Below are 19,528 nucleotides of genomic sequence, written 5' to 3'. Positions count from 1 at the left end.
GTAGTTTAAAAAATCTGCATGACAGATGACACAATTGTTGGCGCATGACATGTTGTTTTAGCCGTTTTCCTCATCAGTGTTGGTTAGAATGTCTGGCTGTCTCGCCGACCTCCACCATAGCGCTTTAAAGTAAAAACTTGAGTTTTTGAAATTTGTGCCATGATAGAGAGAAACCGCATAGAGTAGCACAAGTGTCTCTGGAGCCCAATCAAGAAGCCTGCTGGACGCGTGCACACTTTCATTCTTCAGAGATAGTGCGTGTGAAACAAAGCTGTGTGTGTCTGATGATAAGCATATTCAGAATGCGAGATTGAGGTTATTGAATTTGTCAGTGCCTTAAATATGTTTCCTCTCACACTCTCACATAAAGCTTCTCCACCTTCCTCCATTTCTCCGACAGAATGTGTACCACGTATGAGTTACGTGAATAGAATGAAGTGTACATTTCTTGCCACGTGGTGGTGGTTTTGCATAACCGCGATACAGACGATATTCCAAAATGTCTATATCTACCAGTATTTCGCCCACCTCTAGGTTAGCATGATGAGGATATGGAATAAGGGAGATGTGCAGTGCAGGGTCATGCTGAGGTCACTGCAGGTGAGGTATAGGGCTTTGGCCATTGGTCATGGAAGGATGTGACGGACTTGATCTTCTTTGTTCTCAGTAGGTGGGTGACTTGAGAGGCCTCCATATGGAGGATTGACGTGTTTGTGTGAGAGAGTCCAAAGGAAGGGGAGGGATAAAGGAAGTGAGCAAGAGTGGAGAGCGGCTTCAGAGGTGAGAGCAGAGGGGCCTGTGGTGAAGGCTGATTGAGTGACCCGTAGGTCAGGCTCCGTTCTATCCCATCTGAGACTGTCAGGGGTATAAGGATTTGAGCCAAGGGCCTGCAGAGACCAAATACACACATACACACACCTAAAACCATTACAGTCACAGTCCATCCCACCAGGCCTTATACTAGCATGGTTTTACTGCCACATCAAAACACCAAGGGCAAATCTGATGGCAACCGGAGAGCACCTGCATTATTAGCATCACATCAGAGCACAAAGTGATGTCTTGCAACAGAACCACAATCATAAAAATGATATCAAAACAACATGCCACAACTAAAAATGCATTTATATGGGAGTGTTAAGACAGCTGTAAACTGCAAAATGGTGTTCGAGTTGGTAAGTTCAATTCATTTCTGCAAATCAGTTCAAACTGCATTTTGATGAACTCTGATTCAATTATTCTGATTAGGGAATTATTTATAATTTCAGAGCCAATACATAAATATAAAAATATACTGTATATATGCAGATGCAAAAAAGCATTTTAAAAAGAGAACGGGCCAGCGAGTCAAGGTTCAACATCCCAACTGCCCCCACTATATCAGAGAGACAGTTTCCATTTAACTCCTATCTGCCTGTGTATATACACTGACGTGCAGAATGTCTGTAATTCAATTGGTGTTTACTAAACTATTCTTTTAACTCCTTTTACTCTTTTATACTGTAACTCACCTGAGATGATTTTGAAGGTCAAGGGAAATGGATATGTGTACAAACCCATGAGACAAGAAAGGACAGAAACACTAGACAGGTTTTGCCAAAGTAAACTGGTTGTAACATTAAACATGACAGCTAGGGGTCAACCCAAAACAGGTTTTTCAAAGGCCAATGTTGATCTCTAGAGAGAAGTGTGGTTTAATGGCCAATACAATCTCCCACTGTTTCCTAAAGAGATCTGTTTTTTGCAGTTGCGGAGTGCCCCACGTGCCCCCAAATGCCTCTCCCAGCCCCAAGTATTACAATTCTTAACAACACATAAAACGGTAACAGTTCTAGTCGGACATAAATTGCAGTAAAGGCCTCTGCTCAGGATAGAATGGGTGTGATGTTATTTATAACAAAATCTGCCCAAGAAGGTGTTTTTGCATTTGTTTCAAAGGTTCATAACAGCTCACCGGGGTCAACTTTCAGGAAAATGTCTTACCGGCTGCTAAACACCTTACTGCCATTGATCCATGTCTTCGGTAGGTGTGACCTGAAGCGCCACCAACTTTGAGGCCTAAAGTGAATTCCCATTCAGTTTGTTAAGATCAGAAACATGAACACACCAGTGTGTAGAGTTATATTAGCGAGCTGGTGCAAACGTACCTACATCTGTATAATCATTCGCATTTTTCCAAGAACATGTAATGCGATTTGTTTTTTGTTTAACATATCTACAAAAGGAATCAAATCATCTCAAATACTCTTAAGTTCCCATTCACTCTTCTACGTTATATGCTGCTTCACTTATGCGACATGTGCAGCCGAAAGCCATTCACACATGCCTCGACATCATTCTTTTGTCTGTTTTCTGATCATTTAAACTCTTTTTTTAGACCCATTTTTGCATTGATATCGATATCGTTTTTGCACACATTATCTTCTGCATATACAGAATACATATTACTTTAAATCATCATCAAGTGGTTAAACAGATTCTTTGACTGATCTTGTATGAACTCTATATAATGAGGCATGAAGTAATTGATAACACATTTTAATTTCATAGTAGTTGATGTTTTACATGTAGTCTAGAGCATCTTCTTATGTAAATGTTCCTCAAAATGCATCCTCCAGCAGTGTGGCCGGTGTCTGAATGTTTGCAAGCAGCATGTCATTTCTCAGCTGTTTCAAACAACTTCTTACCTCTAAACGAAAAAGAACTTCTCCATAAGTGTGCTGGTGCCTTAACAGAGTCAGAGGTTCAGTAACTGCTCTGACGGATACAGTGGAGCATACTGATTGTAAATGACTGATTTGAGTCTTTTTTGCCCAATCTGGTCAAAGAGCCAGCTCATGAGAGTCATTTGTTCATAATGCTGACTACACAAGGCATGCAAACAGTGAAAACAACGCAACAGAAAACGTGTTGTCCATTTATTGTCATATATATCATTTCACTGTACCCCGCCCTTTTAACTCATCACATTTAATTCAAACTGCAAAATATAAATGTACATTCCCATGGCATTGTAGATTCAGTGATGAACGGTGGTTCAGGAAACACTGATGTGCATGTGTGAATAATACAATTTAAATGATAGCAAATGAGACACACATTTGCTGAAATTAACGGCTACTAATTTTACAAATTTACTGAAAATTCACAATAAAATTGAAAACAGAAAATTATAATCCATTTACAGCCTGTTTGTAGACTTTGGACGTAAACAGTTATTAACCAAAGCAATTTATGTGTCTGTACAAATCGAATGGCAATTTTATACAATTAAAAAACAACAACAAAAAGAAAACTGTGTAAATGCCCAAAGCATTTAAGACTGAAAGCATTCCGATCCCTCAAACCGAGATGGTTTGAGATGCACAAATGAGGAGATGCTGGAGGCATTCATACTGTAGGAACTCTCTCAAATCTATAGAAACAAAACTATTACACCATTAGTATTATCACAGAAGTGAACTCTGCAGAATGGATGTAAATTTGCAAATATTTCTCAAAGATACTTATGTTGCCAAGTTAAAATGTAATGGATCACAATCCAATTGGGTGTGCACAATCGATCAAAATGCAAGAATTTACCAAGTGTAAATATTCATGTATACGCACATACATTAATATTAATTAGCCTAAATATTGTTTAAAGAAAAAGAAAAAAAAAAAACACACAAAAGGCACTTTTCCACTACACGTTATGGTTCAACTCGCCTCAACTCTACTTGCTTCACATTTCTGAGCTTGCATTGCCACTGCAGTTTAATGCCATCTCAACGTCGGTGGAATTATAGGATGATCGTCATAGTTGGGCCGCCTCTAGTGCCGTGGCATTTTAAACACGACACAAACTGACCAAAACAATAACATGACTGCTAACTGTTAGCTACAAGCTCATTGTGCTGCATAAAGCAGTTGTTGCATGGTTAAATTGGCCTTGTTTATTTAGAAGCAAGCTTCCAGTAGCTGGTCAACTAATTTATCAGCTAATTATCCCTAATGTGATCACACCCCCGCACAGAGGGCGCTATTCATATGGTAATGTGCCGATCAATGCAAATGGTAAACGCCCACGACTGTGTCTTAAAAACAACAAGTTCATTCACTTTTCTGTGCGTTTGGAAGATGGCACGATACACAGGTTAGGAAAAGTCCACATTTTCCTCAGAAGAAGAGCGGGACTCAGATGAACGTTTGCATTTTGAAGAGTGACATGATCCAGCCGAGGATACAATTTCGGATGAATAAGTCATTTAGTTTTACTTAAATTAGTTGACATGCTATTTTATATAAAGATGTACATATTTTACGAGTGGGACTGTTTCCAGACTTGTGCTTGCAAATATGTGTTCAGGTTAACCTGTTGATACGCAATTTCACCGCACTCGGGAGTGACGTCACTCTGCTTACATTTACAATATAAATGTACTGTCTATAAATGTAATGAATGTTAACAAATTATACATCTTTTCAAAGTTCTAAGGCTTCAACATTGATATCCGATCTCTGTTTCACGATAGCAATGCTCCATAAACAGCAATTTAGTTATTTGTGCCAGGAGGACAAATGAAAACATGCAATATCAAAACAGGACTTAATACTTTTGTTATGAAAACGCGATCGCCAGATGAATTCAGTTCGCCACACTTGGGTCAATTGTCCATGACAAGCGTTCATTGAAAAACACCCAATAGCACTTTTTGTCCATAAAAGTGATAAATCTGATAAATATTGATATATTCTCCAATGTTTACATGATATCTCGCCTGAAAGAATTACCCTTCGTCATCCTTCTTCAACAAACGATGCAATCTGAGCAGCATTAATGCTGTAAAACTATATAATATCTTATATATTAGAGTCTCGTAAACAAAACGAGCCTGTCTCCAAAGTCTATTTTTTTTTAAATGCGGCATAGTATTATTCATAATAGCCAGGAAGTGCGGTAAAATTTTGTGCTGTCTTGAAAGGCGGAGCCTTAATTTTACCCTGTAGGCTTCCAGTGATTTTGCAGAGAAAAAAAGCTTGCAGGAACCTCGTTTTTTGTTAGATCATCTTCAAATTTGAAACATAGCTTTGAGAACACTGTATTTCTGGGTTGTCTTGGCACTTTTATTATAGTTTTTTTTAGATTATAAAAACATGTTCAGCACAAAATATTTCCTTTACTATAAACTTCTCTAGCTTCTCTAACTTTAAAAAATAACAACATATATTAAATCAAAATGTCTTCTTTCAAAAGATACTACAACTGTGTCCATACTCCAATGGGTCCAGTAAATACAACCATTTAAGTTCAGGTATGTCAATTTCATGGTTTGTGCTCAAAAAGGGGGTGTGTATCAACAGATTAAATGAGTAAAATACACTTTAAATATGCCCATATTACAAAATCAGCATATCAAAATGAATTCTGAAGGATCATGTGACACTGAAGACTGAAGTAATGATGCTGAAAATTCAGCTTTGATCACAAATTGCATTTTACATACAAAATGTTTTTTTTAAATAAATAAAAACCTTTCTTTTAAATTGTAAAAAGAGTACACAATATCACCATTTTTACTGTATTTTGGATCAAATAAATGCAGTCTTGGTGAGCAGAAGAGACTTCTTTTAAACGGTAGCGTAGGTCTAAATTTTAATTAAAGTCTTTATGTAAAGAAAATGTATAGTCCGATTACTTCTTTTAACTTAAAACTTGATTTGTTTCATTAAGCCTCCTCACATTCATTCTCTTTCTGTCATATTCCTCATTGATAGGCCCAGGGGAGGGGTCTTTTGTCTCCTCAGGTGTGAATTACAATCAATATTCATGATAGTTCACTCCTCCTCGCATATGACCTTTCCAACACTAAAAGTGTCTTACAAAAGTTCAATTACTATGTTGTTTTGTAAGAATCAGGATGGTATTCACATCATTTTGTAGCAAAAACTCTAGGCTACAAGATCCAGTTCTCAAAATTCTTGAGGACAAATTATTAGTTTCTGTTATATGGCCTTATTTCAATTACTTAAAATTTGTATTTTTTCAAAAACCACGCATAAACGTTATTTTCTCAAAAATACAAACATGTACATACATGTTGCTCACATATTATTGTAGCCCAGTTTGTGCTGAATACAGTGTAATCAGACTTTAGCCATTAATATGTTTTTAAGCAACTGAAAAAAGCACAAATGTTCTCCAGGGCATAAAACACACTCAGACCCCAGAGGGTTCAAACTAGCAGGTTGATGTCGCGTGTCGGAAATCCAGTGACGCTGGTAGTGACGATTCTCTCTCACCAATCATTGATCTGCAGGATTTTGATATCACATTTAGGCTCGGCTCGCTTGGAACCTTGACCAAGGTGGTACTAAAAAAAGTATCAGGTACCAGGTATCCACAGTGGAAAACCCCCAAAATAGCGAGCACAGTCGAGTTGAGTCGAGTTGTACCGTGCAGTGGAAAAACTCCAAAACAGCATACTAAGCAACCCAATTTTCCCCTTCTAGCGGTTCTGGTTTCTGTCCTTTATGATTCAGTCTAAGATAAAAGACAGTACTATCAGTTAAGGACATCTCTGGCCACAATAATTAAGAGGGACTCATGGCCACAAAGCCTCAACATCAGGATTATGGTGCCTTATCTCCATATCTGGCCAGGAGGAGCTGTATTGATTTCCTGTCAAATTGAATCATGCTCAGAGCACATGACATCCCATGACAGAAGCTGGAGGCATTTCCAGACTGATCTAGCATCAGATTGTTGTGCTCTCTTGCTTATAATGGAACAGGTTAAGATTGGTTTGGGCCAACTGGTCCACAATCAGCATGAAAACGCAAACGCTTCTCTCCATGGCCGACAGTAATGCTCGCTGAAAGGCATAACATCATAGATTGGGGTGAAGGAAAGGACAAACACACTTGAAGTCAAGGTCTGGTGGGTTTTGAGGAATAAGCACTAGTACTTTTGCAAACAGATAAACAATGAAAGTGGTACAGATGGTTAAGTGCTGGTTGTGTGTTGGCGAGAGTCCAGTATGAAATCTCCAGACCAACTCCTATTGGATTTAGGCCAGGGCAAAATAAAAGAGAGAACTGAACACACAAGCTGTGTCCCAAACGACAAACTATACACGTACAATATACACTTTGCACTCAGCCATGTAGTGTATGAAAGTGTGGTATATTTATGAATTAGTAGTCCCAAAAGTAACACTACAAATTTTTTCCAACACCGAAACACTCGCTGTTTTTCAGCTGATAGAAGTGATATTGCCGCTAGCATTGATGTGCTACTGTAGCCAAACTCTAATACAAAAAGTTATACCAAACTTGTACAATATAAACTTAACGAATATCAAACTTATCGAATATTCCCTTACACAAACACTTACATCTCAAATAATGTACATACTGCATTGACGCAGCATGTGGTGATGGTAAAGCATTCAACTGAAATTTTTAAGGTGCTGTCTTCGAAGAAGTTTCACTAGTTGCCAAAATTAATATTTAAATGTAAATTGTTTTGTCAGGACAGCTACGTAACTCTGTCCCTTCCGCTACTTATGGCAAGCCTTACATTAGGACTTAAGTTCCAAGTCTAAAGAACAAGAATGTTCAAAATGTTCATATATGTACATGAACGTTGTAATGTGCTCTAGAGTTTAGTGTTTGTTCCAAGGAGCTAGGACTATCCTGAGCTATTGTGGTTTCCATAAACAGCTGTATAACCAAAATTTGTTGTGTGCCATGACACAAAGACGGCCGTCGTAGCTTCATGTGTGTTCTGGGAGGTTACTATGACATTGCTTGGTGGTTGCTAGGGTCAAAAGTGTAAAAGGAGCCCACCCCCATGTCACTATGAAATTCTATAGATATTGATAATATCCCCAATTAATGTTTTTTTAACAATTACTGTAGTCACTGTGGTATTTTGGGGGGAAACTATGGTTACCAGAGTAATTTATTGTAGATGAAGGGTAGGTGAATACATAAATATCTGTACATCTCATAATGGCACTCAAATAAATGATAAGAAAATCCTATATAACAGATATATCCATGTCTTAGGGGAACTGCTGATCATCTCCTCTGGGGAGAACTTTAACTCTGATGACTCACTGCGAGTCCCGCAGTGTCATAATGAATAAATAATCCCTTTGTAGTCATCATTTGCATTCTACCCAGTGAGGCAACTGCTACTAATAGAAATAGCATTCGCCCCGAGCAGACCTGCCAATAGAGCAAAGCGTCGATTCAAAATCTTTCACCCTCAGATATGACAGCGTAATATTTGTTGTGAAGATTTGATATATGGAGCACAGAAGCCCTAATGAAGAAACTGGTTAGACAAAAGGTGGTTGTGGTCTTATCTGGACTTAATTTAAACAATATTTAAGAGCAAGCCTAGAAACTTTTCAATGACTAAAGGTGCTTCAGGTAAACATTAAAGCAAGCAACTTATTCCACTGTAAAGAGGTTAACTCAAAGAAATTAGTACTTTTAACTAATGTTTAAAAAAAAATGCACACACACAAGTTTGCAGTCATATCAGTGGCCTAAAAATAGCGGGGGTTTTTTTTCTACAAAACATCCATCCTCATGGTGGCCATCGTGTTGAGATCACATGACAAGCTAAAGACAACTCACTTGACCAGTTAAATACAACTCACTTTATCTCAGTAATCCACATTATCATCCACTATTTATAGTGATAGAAATTAATCATGAGTCAAATTCAACTGTGTATTTCTTCAAAGACATCTGTAACCAGAAAATGTGCTTTTGCGTAATGCTGCCTCCACACCAATAGGTGTCACTGCAAAGACCAAGGCCTTTGACGTAGTCCCAGACTCGAGTTTCCATCTCTGGAAAATATAGCTGCATTGCAGAATCAAAACAGTCATCTTCGACGGTAACAGCTTTACATTTTTATTTTGTGATTATTTGAAAGTTTATTTGATCATATGTGCCAAAGGGTTAAAACTATCATATGGCTTCAGAAGACTCGGACTACAGTAGCACACAAGTCATAAGGATGATGCTTGTGGTACATTTATGTTTAGTTTTTTGTCCTTTTTGGAGCTTGGTATCCACTTATATCACCATCCACATTTAAAAGGGAAAAGAGCAGGGTGGACATTCTGCTAAATGTCTTCTGTGTTAGATTAAATAAATAACAATTTGTTCAAGCGGCCAGAGGAGGAGTATAGGATCACAGATATTTTATTATTTTTAAGTTTTTGGCCAATTACCACAAACAATTAACATGATAATCAAGACAGCAGTCCTTAACAATCCATCTGAAGAAAATAATTGTATGGTTGTGTATAGTCTTTGTGTAGGAGAGGAACCAGTGAGTCATTTTACTGGTAAAAGACTAAAAATCCTACAGAAATAAAACGATAGTTGATTAATGACTATTAACTGCAAAATATACAGTAACATTATTTAATATATTTTAAAAGACAATAAAGTAGTTTAACAATAAAATGTTTATTGTTTTTAAATTTTGTAGGTGTAAAAAGTATGATTTTCTTGTATAATTAATGGTACAAATGTACATTGTTTAACAAGAGAGTACGTGTACTTTTTACGGCAAATTATTGTTAAAACAATAATCGGCGTTCCCACAATTCCCTGTATGACATCATATTTCATGATATTTTATGGGAATAATTATGTTTCTTCTTATTTTTAATATCAGTTATGTATTTTGGGATGTTCTGTGTTATATTTGATGTAGTTTAGTTCATGTTTATTACATTATTTTAATTAATTTGAGTCACAAGTTTATTGGTCATCGCTCCTGGAAGAGTCACTATTGATTAACTTCATGTCATCATGTGCTCTTCTGTAATTTCAAAAATGTACATGTTGTTCTGTTAAGCTGTTGATATTTTTACTGTCAGGGGCGGAGGTGTTGTTGCTGTTATCACGGCGCCGTTTTGTGGAGCGTTCTGCATAACACAGCGGCCGTGGCCGGCCCACCGGTAAAAGTCCCGGTACTCCCAATGGCCAGTCCGTGCCTGTTTACTGTATTTTTTACATAATTATTCTGGCAACCACAGCTTCCAGTTATTTATTTGTATTATTTTTATTTATTTTTTTACAGTGTAGCTACACAATACCCCTAGACAAATATATTCCATCTGAAGTACAATCCAATCTTTTTATATTGCCTGACAAAACAGTTCCTATGAAAAGGATATGATTCACACAAGCAGCATAATAAACCAACACAAAATGCACTGTTGTAACAAACAGCGATATATCCACAGCGATCACTGGTGAAAGACTGCATTCCTCTTTAATCCTAACCGTTTTTGACAGCACTTTACAAAGTTACTGAATATCTAAACGGACCAAAGCAAAAAAGCCATATTCCCTCCACATGAGGTATACAAAGGGAAAATAGATAAGCTCCCTCTGTGTTTGAGGAATATCTTTCCAAGGTCATATATGAATCATCAGGCCTCCTCCACAGGCACCCGTTTTCACTAAACAGAGTTAACATTCCCAAGACATCATGTTTCCCTTTGTATTTTGCAGGAGGGGGAACATCCAAAAAGATACAGCAAGAATGGTGAGGGGGAAAGGGGCATTAGCAATTTAATGGGAGTCTCTGCAAAGCAGGAAGGCCCAGCCAGCATTGATTTTCAGGGAGGCTTTTTTAGAAGCAGGGTCATATAATTGGCCTGATAAAGCCAAACACTGCACAGAGACAGAGAGAGAGATGAAGAACTTTCTAAAGCTTATGCTTAAACAAGCTTGTATTCCAAAATGCGTCATTTGTACTATCCAGAACATCTTTATGTTTAAAGGTGCACTCAGTAACTTTTTGTTCGTGTCATCTTGGACTTAATGACACCTTGTGATGTGGGTGCAGCATCATTAAAAAAAAAATCACTATTCATAATCTGCCATGATTAATTTAATCCAAGCGTGAAAGTGTCCAATAATAAAACGATTACTGAGATTAAGCGATTCGTTTTCAACTAGTCATGCGATTCTAAAATGGAATGGATGGGAATGTTTGCACTATTGTGAGCGAGTGCAGGCAAAATGTGAGTGTATTGTATGTTAATGAAGTGGCGCATAGTGCAGTTTCCTGTTTTCCTAAGAAATAGGTCATTGTCCTAAGACATTTCAGAACAAAATCTAAATTCAGTTCCTGCATTTACAGTTTGGACATTCCACAAGGCAGGAGATAATAAAGTTCATGTCTAAAATCTGAAAATATAGTTGAACATCAAATTATGTCCCTGACAAACACAGATGTAGCTGTTAAAATAATTATATATATATATATATATTTACATACACAGGTGCTGGTCATATAATTAGAACATCATCAAAAAGTTGATTTATTTCAGTAAATCCATTCAAAAAGTGAAACTTGGATAATGTATACATTCGTTCCACACAGACTGATATATTTCAAGTGTTCATTCCTTTTAATTTTGATGATTATAACTGACAACTAATGAAAAACCCCAAAATCAGTATCTCAGAAAATTAGAATATTGTGAAAAGGTTCAATATTGAAGACACCGGGTGCCACACTCTAATCAGCTAATTAACTCAAAACACCTGCAAAGGCCTTTAAATGGTTTCTCAGTCTAGTTCTGTAGGCTACACAATCATGGGGAAGACTGCTGACTTGACAGCTGTCCAAAAGATGACCATTGACACCTTGCACAAGGAGGGCAAGACACAAAAGGTCATTGCTAAAGAGGCTGGCTGTTCACAGAGCTCTGTGTCCAAGCACATTAATAGAGAGGCGAAGGGAAGGAAAAGATGTGGTAGAAAAAAGTGTACATGCAATAGGGATAACCGCACCCTGGAGAGGATTGTGAAACAAAACCCATTCAAAAATGTGGGGGAGATTCACAAAGAGTGGACTGCAGCTGGAGTCAGTGCTTCAAGAACCACCACGCAAAGACATGGGTTTCAGCTGTCACATTCCTTGTGTCAAGCCACTCTTGAACAAGACACAGCATCAGAAGCGTCTCGCCTGGGCTAAAGACAAAAACTACTGGACTGCTGCTATATTGGTCCAAAGTGATGTTCTCTGATGAAAGTAAATTTTGCATTTCCTTTGGAAATCAAGGTCCCAGAGTCTGGAGGAAGAGAGGAGAGGCACAGAATCCACGTTGCTTGAAGTCCAGTGTAAAGTTTCCACAGTCAGTGATGGTTTGGGGTGCCATGTCATCTGCTGGTGTTGGTCCACTGTGTTTTCTGAGGTCCAAGGTCAACGCAGCCGTCTACCAGGAAGTTTTAGAGCACTTCATGCTTCCTGCTGCTGACCAACTTTATGGAGATGCAGATTTCATTTTCCAACAGGACTTGGCACCTGCACACAGTGCCAAAGCTACCAGTACCTGGTTTAAGGACCATGGTATCCCTGTTCTTAATTGGCCAGCAAACTCGCCTGACCTTAACCCTATAGAAAATCTATGGGGTATTGATACGCCAGACCCAACAATGCAGAAGAGCTGAAGGCCACTATCAGAGCAACCTGGGCTCTCATAACACCCGAGCAGTGCCACAGACTGATCGACTCCACGCCGCATTGCTGCAGTAATTCAGGCAAAAGGAGCCCCAACTAAGTATTGAGTGCTGTACATGCTCATACATTTCATGTTCAACTTTTCAGTTGGCCAACATTTCTAAAAATCCTTTTTTTGTATTGGTCTTGACAACTCACGATACTGAATTTGGGATTTTCATTATTTGTCAGTTTTAATCATCACAATTAAATGAAATAAACATTTGAAATATATCAGTCTGTGTGTAATGAATGAATATAATATCCAAGTTTCACTTTTTGAATGGAATTACTGAAATAAATCAACTTTTTGATGATATTCTAATTATATGACCAGCATGTCAATGTAGAACTATGCCTGAAATGAATAGTTAAAACACAAAATGACAAGTCCAAATCTCCATTTTCCAATTCATTGCATGAAGTCCATTTACAAAACCAACCTCTGAATGAGCTGTTTTTGTTAATGTCACTGGTGCTTGACAGAAACCGGAGAAGAACTTCAGAATTCAATTACACTTGACCCAGCCCATTAGAATTTTGCACACACAGTTTCGCCAAACCCACTAGCGCCTAAACTTAGCGCATGCTTGCATGAAAATACCAAAACTTAATGGTCATGCCCATTGACTCTGCATGTATGATTTAAAGCATAGTGTTGTGCTTAGCTTTAGCACTCTTAAAATAGGACAAACTGTCACTATGTTTGAGCGGCTGTTGCCAATTTTACCATATTGCACTGGGAAAAATGTTCCTTAATGACATCCTACAGGTAGTGCCATCATTTTAGGGTGGAAAACAATGATACAAACATCAGTACATTTTTGAATTGAAACCAGAAGTTGACACCAATGTAAGATTACTCTCAATCCCTCACTTAGCAATGGCTAACATTAGCTCTTTATTTCCATCCTTTTAGCTTCCATTCTGTTAATTTTCTTGAATAATAATAATGTAAAAAAATAAAAGAAAACGATAATGAATGATGATGATTATTATTATTATTGTTAAAAGGTATGGTGTTAAAAAGGTACTACCATAACAAAAACGACCTCACTAAAGCTGGTCTATTATGGGTAAAATTGAATTATTATTGCAGGTAGACCAGTTTGACCAGAAACGATGATGACCAGATAAAACCAGCATACCTCATACTAGCAACCAGCAAAATGGTGTTTTAACTAGTGATTTGAACTAGCTTAGCTGGCCTAGGCAGGGGTTTCCTCAGGAGGGGAGGGAGAGAGGCCCAGGAAGCCAGAAAAACCATCTCTTTTACCATCTCTTTTTTCACTATTTTTAATTCAAGTACGTTGAGCTTACATTGACCCTCAACCATATACTTATTTATGGGCTTTTTTTTACTAAAATACATTTCAATTTTTGTGCATACTATGGTAAATGGTCTGCTTATATAGTTATATAGCGCTTTTTTTACACTGTGTCCCAATCAACCATTCACACACACACACACACTCATACACCAATGGCGGCAGAGCAGCCATACAAGGCGCTAGCCTGCCATTGGGGTTCAAGCAACTTGGGGTTCAGTGTCTTGCCCAAGGACACTTCTGCATGTGGACTCGTGTGGGCCGGGAATCGAACCGCCAACCCTGCGATTAGCAGCCGACCCGCTCAACCACCTGAGCCACAGCCGCCCCTAATATATACCCCACTATACCTTTAAACTTTAGTCAAGCGATCTTAATTAGCACTTGCCACGCATCAACTGAGTGCAGTCTGCAGCGTATAGACATAATCAGATGATCTTTCCAGGTGATTGTGGTTTCATTCTGGATGATTAATATGGTGAGCCACAAAAAGTAGGGTTAGGCGGAAAAAAAAAACTTGGATTCCTTAACTTTTAGGGGACAAAGTGTCATTTAGTGTGTTTTGATGTATTTGGTTGTGGAGTGGTGGTGTAGTGGCTAAAGCACTGGGCTGTTAATCAGATGGTCGCTGGTTCTAACCCCACGGCCACCACCATTGTGTCCTTGAGCAAGGCACTTAACTCCAGGTTGCTCTGGGGGGATTGTCCCTGTAATAATTGCACTGTAAGTCGCTTTGGATAAAAGCGTCTGCCAAATGCATAAATGTAAATGTAAGAGTAAAGAGTCAGGATGCATTTGGAAGCTTCAAAGTTCATCATGGTGCTGTCATCAGCAGTTATATCTTCAATAAATGGGAGTAATCCAGCATCAGTGGCAGTCATCCAAATTACCAACACCATTCTATATTTTTTTTGTCTGTGTGTCCTTTTCTTTTGCCACTATCCTTTCCCTTCTAATAGCTTAATGTATCATCTGTTCATAAGACTTTGTTCTAGGGCTTTACATTGTTTTATTAATTTATTTTAGATGCTTTACTAACTTACTCTATATATTAGAGTCTAAACAAAAAGGTAGTTTAAATTATGCTAATATCAGGTTAGGCACACAATCTGCCTATCTTGTAATCCATTCATCACGAAAAGCCTGCTTCTCGGTTTTGTGTTTGCTTTTATGACAAGAACAAAATGAAACCAGAGGCAGCATTTCCTGTGAGTCTATCATACTAAAGTGAAAGAGTTAATTTTCCTTTATCACAAGAGAGATTATCAAAACAGAGCAAACAATATATTTTCTTTGCCTGTAATACAGCACTGCCCCCTAGTGTTTGAGACTGTTAGTCTACCATATGATCCCATTTAAAGGCATAATTTTAAGGGTTTAAACAATGTTTTCCATGCTTGTTCAATGAACCATAAACAATTAATGAACATGCACCTGTGGAACGGTCATTAAGACACTAACAGCTTACAGACAGTAGGCAATTAAGGTCACAGTTATAAAAACTTGGGACACTAAAGAGACCTTCCTACTGACTCACACGTAAAAGAAAAACACCAAAAGAAAGATGCCTAGGGTCTCTGCTCATCAGCGTGAATGTGCTTTAGGCATGCAGCATGGAGGCATGAGGACTGCAGATTTGGCCAGGGCAATAAATTGCAATGACCTTACTCTGTGTGCCACCTAAGACAGCGCTACAGACAGACAGGAAGGACAGCTGATCATCCTCGCAGTGGCAGACCATGTGTAACAACACCTGCACAGGATCGGTACATCCGAATATAACACCTGCACAACAGGTACAGGATGGCAACAAGAACTGCCCGAGTTACACCAGGAACGCACAATCCCTCCATCAGTGCTCAGACTGTCTGCAATAGGCTGAGAGAGGCTGGACTGAGGGCCTGTAGGCCTGTTGTAAAATAATCCTTACCAGATATCACCGGCAACAACGTCCCCTATGGGCACAATCCACCTTTGCTGGACAAGACATGACTGGCCCCCCTTTGTTCAGGGACACATTACTCCATTTCTGTTAGTCACATGTCTGTGAAACTTGTTCAGTTTATGTCTTAGTTGTTGAATCTTTATGTTCATACAAATATTTACACATGTTAAATCTGCTGAAAATAAAAGCAGTTGAAAGTGAGAGGACGTTTCTTTTTTTGCTGAGTTAATATTTAAGCAATATCACATGAGCAAGAGTGAGATATGGCCCTACATCAGCACTGCAGTAATCCAGCTGCAGACACGAGGCCGTATGCCGAGTGCCGTAGGTAATCACAGCAGTGCTGATATAGGGCCATACAGCATGATTGCGAGTGTGACACTGCTTATATACAACAGTTTATTGAACAAGTACATTTTAATAAATTAGGAAAAATGGAGTACGGTCATAAACACATTTGTGCACGGAACTACTTTCTTGCACAACGGATCTGAATCTGCCATTGCTGGTTCAAACCAAATGATCCATCCAAGCCTCACAAAAACAACTTCAGAACTACTAATATCACAGCTTGAGCCATTTCTAACAGGCTATTGGAGAAACAAGGATGTGTGCATTTGTTTGAAAGAGAGAGAGAGAGAGAGAGAGAGAGAGAGAGAGAGAGAGAGACAGAGACAGAGACAGAGATGGAGCATGTGCGATCACTAATTTATAATGCAGTAGTTTGTTAGTCAGCTTTCTGAAGATAATGTAATTTCAGTGAAAAGCAGTGGAAAAATAGCCGTCCAAGCAGGGATATTCTTCCCTATTTCATGGTAGCTGGTGCACAAGAGTCTTTCACTATAGAAACCGCAGTATTTTGTTATACTTCGTTGGTATTTGGTACCATTGCCATTACATTGTTTAACTTGGGTAAAACATTTTGGGTAGCCTTCCACAAGCTTCTCACAATAAGTTGCTGGAATTTTGGCTCATTCCTCCAGACAGAACTGGTGTAACTGAGTCAGGTTTGTAGGCCTTCTTGCTCACACATGCTTTCCAGTTCTGCTCACAAATTTGAGATTGAGGTCAGAGCTTTGTGATGGCCACTCCAATACCTTGAATTTGTTGCCCTTTATCCACTTTGCCACAAATTTGTCCATTTGGAAGACCCATTTGCAACCAAGCTTTAACTTCCTGGCTGATGTCTTGAGATGTTGCTTCAATATATCCACATAATGTTCCTTCCTCATGATACCATCTATTTTGTGAAGTGCACCAGTCCCTCCTGCAGCAAAGCACCCCCACTACATGATGCTTCCACCCCCCCATGCTTCACCCCGATGGTGTTCTTCGGCTTGCAAAACTCAAAACTCACCCTTTTTCCTTCAAATATAACGATGGTCATTATGGCCAAACAGTTCAATATTTGTTTTGTCAGACCAGAGGACAAGATCTTTGTACCCAAGTGCACTTACAAACTGTAGTCTGGCTTTTTGTGGTTATGTTGATATAGGACTCGTTTTACTGTGGATATAGATACTTGTCTACATATTTCCACCAGCATCTTGTTCCTGAGTGGTATAATTGCTGTGTGGTCGCATGGTGTTTATACTTTGAAATGCTTTCTAATATAAGAATCTCCACATGATACCACCTACTTCTAACTAGCAATTAACATATACTAAAGGCTTTTGCCATTTAAAGTGACAGTGCACAGAAGTATCAGAAATGTTTACATTATCAGCTGCAGTATAGCAAAAAGTCTCTGAATATCAAGCTTGGCAAAGACAAGCCACATATGCCATGTGTCTCAGAGACCCTCCATTAGGAATATATCAAAGTGTGGTATACTGACCAGACTGGCCGTGAGGGAGGGTGCAGACTTGCCGAGGGACTGTGAGCGCATGCGCACTAGGTTGGTGGTCTCAGAGCCTGTGGCTGGCCATGCCTGATGGGCTGATGCGTACGGCAGCAGGTACTTCCCTGGAAAAATGAAAGATGTCTTTAATGGCAAGTACCTTTACAGTGGCTTCAGGACCCAAATTTGACATGGACGTCACATGGAAACTCAATACAATACCAAAATTACTAAAAGTAACCGTAAATGTACCTACAGAGCAACATTGAAATGTATTGATAGGCAAATAAAGCATAGGCTTAACAATATGCAAAATTACTGAGCTGACATATTTTACATTTTGTAAATGTTTAAACAAGTGCAGAAGTGTGATTTATCAGCCTTACAAACACTGAGCTAATATTAGCTACATTAGTATTAGCCATATTACTAAGAGACAGACGAACTTTTGCCAAAATACTGTAGAATTTGATTGTACACTCTTGTAAATGCTGTAATTTTATTTAGTGTGACTAAAGTTTCCAAATATATGGCCACTGTATGCTGCTAATGCCAATTACCTTCTTTTTGCTGTATATACAGACAAATTGCAACAGTGTACATTATGCTACTTAAAAATGTTCTAATATATCCTTAGGAACGTCACAATTCTCATCCCTTAACACATTACAGGCCTTAGCGACAATATTCAGCTCATATTAAGCCCTTCACATTGTTTCCCTGCACATTAAAGCCCTGTTGAAAGTCTCTTTGCCTTGACTGATCCTTCTCCAGTCCCCCACTGTTCTGTTCAAGTGTGCAGATTAATAATCTAATAAACCTTCACAATACTGAGCTGCCACATAAAATTGTATTTGTTGGTGAAGAAATTGTATCAGATTAAATTAAATCTGTAAAATCCATAATACAGAAAGTTGAAAACTTTTAAAAGGATATACAGTATATTTATGCTGTTGTGATTTCTAATTTGGAAACTGTGTCTGATGGTGAATTAGGCGCTGTGATGTCTGCAGCTCATTATTTTAAAATCGCTTTGAAGATTGAGAAAGGGGATGTTATTTCAACTATTTATGGCCAAATAAATGTACTTGCATGGAGCTCATGGGCTTCTTGTTAAACTTCAATTTGCACCTACATTTGTAAATGTATTTTTTTTTTTAATTATTCCAGTCAATTGGAGCAGTTAAAAGCAGGGGGGGGGGGGGGCATTCATTTGATTACTTTATACATACTGGTTAGTACAGGGATTTTGTTAGTCTGTGGATGAATACATGGATCAGTAAGTTATGTGCCAAAATGACTTATTGGTCTCATGGTAAATTTTCATATCTTGTTAGAGGAGTTACGGCTTCAATTCTGTTCTCATTAAACTTTTTAATTTAATAAACAAAGTTTATGTACGTTAGTAGATGTATATCATGAGCAGGGACACATCTGTTTGCATCGTTCTTTGCAATTTAACTTGAAAGGAGCGCAAGGTGTGGCGCAAGAAGATGCACAAGAGATCATCGGCACCGGCTGTCACACAACGCCACTGATAACAGCTGCAACCAGCAGAATTTATAACATTAAAACTAACAAACTCTAGCGCTGATCTACTGCTTATTTCTTAGAAACCATTTACATCTGAAAAAGAGGTACAATGTGGTGGTATAAGATGTCAATATCATGCTACTTTGATAGATAACCTTGGTTCCTTGGAATTACTAGCATATTCATATAGTATGTTCATGGTACACCAAGGTACAAGGTACAAAGAATACCATAGTTCTAAAATGGTGCATGTAATGTCAAGACAGTATAATATCACACAATGTATAACTTTTTTGCATACAGTTTAGGTTTTTGTCTTTACCTGCAGTACAGAGTTCTTAAAATCTGCA

The 19,528-nt window shown here is 38.4% G+C and overlaps 1 protein-coding gene across 1 annotated transcript in view; it reads right to left on the bottom strand.

Moving 5' to 3' along the window:
• LOC127637453 (microtubule-associated serine/threonine-protein kinase 4-like) overlaps positions 1–19,528 on the bottom strand; it is a 194,870-nt gene that overhangs the window by 111,292 nt on the left and 64,050 nt on the right. Inside the window, exon 3 of the mRNA XM_052118529.1 lies at positions 17,643–17,770. Within this exon, the coding sequence (XP_051974489.1) occupies positions 17,643–17,770 (128 nt within the window). The remainder of the gene's footprint in view (positions 1–17,642; positions 17,771–19,528) is intronic.

Source organism: Xyrauchen texanus, chromosome 4, assembly GCF_025860055.1.
Source record: "Xyrauchen texanus isolate HMW12.3.18 chromosome 4, RBS_HiC_50CHRs, whole genome shotgun sequence".
Taxonomy (NCBI): domain Eukaryota; kingdom Metazoa; phylum Chordata; class Actinopteri; order Cypriniformes; family Catostomidae; genus Xyrauchen; species Xyrauchen texanus.
The sequence above is the reverse complement of the archived record's forward strand: the minus strand, read 5'-3'. Positions and strand labels throughout refer to the sequence as shown.